The sequence below is a fragment of the Suricata suricatta genome, chromosome 4, assembly GCF_006229205.1.
Source record: "Suricata suricatta isolate VVHF042 chromosome 4, meerkat_22Aug2017_6uvM2_HiC, whole genome shotgun sequence".
Classification (NCBI taxonomy): Eukaryota; Metazoa; Chordata; class Mammalia; order Carnivora; family Herpestidae; genus Suricata; species Suricata suricatta.
In genome coordinates, this window is record NC_043703.1 from 80361008 (window position 1) to 80365497 (window position 4490).

The 4490-nt window shown below is 37.0% G+C and overlaps 1 protein-coding gene across 1 annotated transcript in view; it reads right to left on the reverse strand.

Annotated features, from left to right (window-relative positions):
- SLC5A7 (solute carrier family 5 member 7) overlaps nucleotides 1-3347 on the reverse strand; it is a 23037-nt gene extending 19690 nt beyond the window's left edge. The window contains exon 1 of the mRNA XM_029936198.1: nucleotides 3170-3347. Coding sequence (XP_029792058.1) covers nucleotides 3170-3347 — 178 coding nt within the window. The remainder of the gene's footprint in view (nucleotides 1-3169) is intronic.
- Nucleotides 3348-4490: the final 1143 nt, after the last annotated feature.

Genomic DNA, 4490 nt, shown 5'->3' on the forward strand with positions numbered 1-4490 from the left:
GAGACTATTGAATGCTGAAAATGAACTGAGAGTTGAAGGGGAAAAGGGAGGGGGGAAGAGAGGTGGTGGTGGTGGTGGATGGCACTTATGGGGAAGAGCACTGGGTGTTGTATGGAAAACAATTTGACAATCAAATATTAGGGAAAAAAATAAAACACAGGCAGGGTCCATAGAACCTGAAAAAAAAAACCAGAATATTGCCAAAATATTTAAAAGAATCCCTTGCAGAAAGTGTGTAAAATTATGTGGAACATGTGCTGGCATATCAGATATGAGTCTGAATTATAGGCTATATCATTCAATTGGGAATCAAATTTTGACTCTGAAAAGTTCTCTGAAATCTCACAATTAGAATGTAAGTAAAGTAATATGTATATGAAACTATGAAAGACAGGTGTGTCCATTGTGTGCATGCCAAAATTTATCTGGCTTTTAATCCAGATACTAAGCAAAGAAGGGAATGTTTTAGGGTTAGTATTATTTTTTTAAAAGTTAACATGAAAAGACCTCCCAGTAAAGGAATCCTAAGCACATTTAAATGGACATACAAAATCCTAAATTGAACAAATATGCATATAGTAGCCACTCTCATCTGCTTGCTAGCTTTTACATGGTTGTGAATAAATAACAAATGCTATTATTCTTTTTTTCTCATTTTAGGTTCTCCAGTAAATTTAAACAGTGTTTCTTCCCTCCACTGGGTGTCTAACTAGGATTTGAAGAAATGATTTTCATAGGTATAGAATCAGACTTGATTCTCCTAGGTAACTGAAACTCCTAACAACACACTAGCAGTGTTTCATTGCATAAAGGAAATGGTCTTATGAGCACAAAGCTTATAAGTGATCATTTTTCATTATGTAGATGTCCTCTCCCTGTCCAGAAACAAAATTGGTATCTGAATGATTGTAAATATTATAATATAAAGTGAAGAGTTGGTTACTTATCCTGATTAAGTCCCTCCATTTTTATCAACCTAGTCCCTTCTATGCCAGGATTTGCTCTGCATGTTTGTATATTTCATGTCAGATTCATCAGTGAAAACAAGAATTCCTTTAAACTGTATGTTTTTATTTTTTAATCTTTATTCTTTATCAAATATATATGATCAATGAATCTGACAAGGTTTAGATAATATGGTTCATAAATGAATTATGATATTGACCAAGGTTCTTTTCAGTTCTGAAAGACTGAAAAAAATTAAAACTTGAGCTAGACTAGACTATGACACTTCATATGAAGTAATCATGATTCAATTTTTTCTATACACTTTAAAAAACTATTAGGTTGAAATAATCATTCTAGATCATAAAAGAACAAATTCTTAAATATAATCTTTATGAACACAATAGATCTAATATTAAACTAGAGTCATAGAACACCATAATAATTTTCAATGAACAAATACTTTGATGTACATCAGCTCATTCTTTTCAACATTTTTAGAGTGAGATCAGCTTTTATTGTTTTATTTTGCTTTTCTTTTCATTTTCTTAGTATAGGAAAAACTTGAAGGGAATATAATCACAATGTTTTGATTCACCTCATCTCCCAGTATCACATCTGGAGTTTTAGGGTAAATAAGAGGTGTTCGTGCTTATAATGAAAAATGAAAATTAAGATGTAAAGTTGTGCACGGTATATAACAGTAGGTGGATAATAAGAGAAACAACATCTGAAAATCGATATCAATATTTCAGTAAACAAGTGGTAGGGCTATGGGTGATTCTTAATCTTTATGTTTTCCTACTTATCTGTATATATTAGATATTACAGAAAATATTTTGCACAATACAATTTGTTCTATATATGTGTGTACATAGAAAAATTGAGACACAGAGGGTAAAAAGGACTTCTTTACTAATATTGTGCCTTTATAAAGAAAGGAAGCAAAGCCAGCTGGAGGACTGCATGTGGTGCACTGCGGAGGGGCTCCAGGGCGTGGTTACCAGAAGACCAGGACTTGGTGCTGATTCCAGTCCTTACTTAATCCCAGAGCCCTTTCACAGTGCTCAAATATAAAGAGCCTCATAATGATCATATGAAACCATATACAGTTGATGAAGAGTGAAAGGAACATAAAATGTGCATGTCTGAAAAATAAAATTTATAGTCCATAAATTATTCTAGAACTTGTCAGTTTCAGATGACCAGCAGGGCTGCAGTCTTCACAGACTATTCTGTTAAACTATTTCATATACAGATGAATTATGTTTAAATAGCACATCAGGACTGAAACTGGATATCATTTGGATATAATTTCTCATGGGATATTTTCCAATGGGCCCTCAGAGTTGTGGTTAGTCTGGATCATGTTGCTATTGTTTAAAAACCTAATAAGAATCAGAAATGAAATGCGTATTGCCAGTGGCTATATATCAAATAATATTAAAGATATAATTTTAAATTGTTGTTTTTCAGAAGTATTTTCAACAACCAAGAAGAACATAGAGAAACAAGTTACCACTTAAACAGAACCACCTTTGGGCACAGGAGGAACTATAACAGCCTCTCTGAGCCCGAGGGAGTTTGAGTAGGAAAGGGCTGCAGATGTTGGCTAAGGTTTTCCTGTTAGGACACACCCTAGCTTTCCCCCTTTTATATTAAGACTTCTGGAAATCATTTTTCCCCCCAGTGCTGTGAATCCTAGCGTGTGATTGTCTTCCTCTGAGGAAATTAGTTTATTAAATGGGAGGATTAGGTTTCAAAACAAGGCATCTATCAATTTGGAATTGTGTTGCCCCTAATTGATTCCTTCAGTTGAAAACCATCACCAGTTAATGTTCATTGACATTCATCATTTAAGACAACACAAAGTCACAACTTGGTGCCTGTATTAATGAACACAATGATACACTGATTTTATCACATAGCTTGTAAGACTAAGGACACTTTTCTCCTTTGTTTCTATTCTGTTCCTACCCACTGAACTGTCTAGATTGCCCAGATTCATTTCATTGATATTCTGTCCAGCATTTATTATAAAATCATTTTGTTGAAGTACTATGAAGTTGACACTCATTTATTTTTGTTTCAAGGAACGTAAAATTATTTTTTGAATATGTAATTAATAAACATAAAGAATCCCCAAAGGACAAAGGCTGTTTCTTTGTCACTCTGAGAAGCCAAGAAGGGGTGGGCAGCATAAAGCGGAGGCATCAGAACCTACCTGTCATGGTAAATCCACCCACCAGCAGACCAATGTCTCTGCCCCCAACTATGATGGCCTCACTGCGTTCTTCTGTGTTGCCACTGTTTTTGGTTCTCCAGGCAGCCCATATTCCAACCAGCAATATTAGAAGGTAGAACACGATGATAGCAATCAGTCCTTCCACATGGAAAGCCATTTTTATCTAGGGGTCCAGATTCTTCCACAGTGAGCTACTTCATTAAGATTTCTAAAGAAAATACAGTAACACAATATAAACCAGCCAAGCATGCATAGGCAGCTGGGAACAAACCAGCCGGCTTATGAGAGATCCTGTGCCACTTACAGAAAAGGCACATTGAAATGGGATATGACACTAGCAATTGCCAACATATGTCCACTATTTCATTCTAATTAGTATTTATTTAACAGTTTAACATTGTTTTGAGCTTTCAAGAAAAAGAAAAAAAAGAGACACAGCTGTTAACCAAATGTAATCATGGTCACTTTCCATGCTTAAATTCTTTTAATTTAAAATTAACCTTGTCTTGTATCTTAACTCAGTAACTCAGTCAAGAAATCATTCACAAAGAGGATGTATCGGCTTTTGGAACTAACTTACTATTCCATCTAAAATTATGCAATAATGTAAAGGGTGTTATAAGGCTACTCTGAGAATTCTAACATGTTCTTACATTCAGTCATCCATTCATCCCTCCGTCTCTCCTTTCAAACAGTTGTAGGAAATGGTTCTAAAAGTAATGTGACATACAGATATCTGGGGGAAAACCAGTTTCAAAAGCACATCAACTCCAATTTTCAACAAGTGCTTGTGACCAAGTTACTGTAGCAACTAAAGAAGGTGCATTGTTTAAAGAGTGCAGCCTCTCAGCCAGCTCTTCTTGCTCTTCCATTGTTCTTTGCTCTTTTCATCTCTCCCCCAGCCTCTTAATGGTATGCACAAGAAAACAATTAAAAATACAGAATTGCCTAAAAATATAGGAGGGCGTCAAAGATATTAAAAACAAGACTCAAGAGACGGATGTCAAATTCCAACGCCTTCACTTTCTGAATTCTTGTTCTGTTGTGTTTCAACCCTCGTGACCAGGCTATTTCACGCCCTCCGATTCATACAGGCCCGCTTCTGGGGGACACGCAGGTGGCAGAGGGGTCTCTGGGTCAGAGAATCGGCCTCCCTCGGGTTCGGCAGGAGCGGAAGGAGCGCGGGCAGGCTGGGCGCTGTGTCTTCGTGCGCCACCGGGCTGGGAAGTTCTTCCCAGGGCCCAGCCGGGGGTCCGCGGCCCCCGTCCCGGCCCTCCCGCCGCCCCGCGGCCCCTTCCCC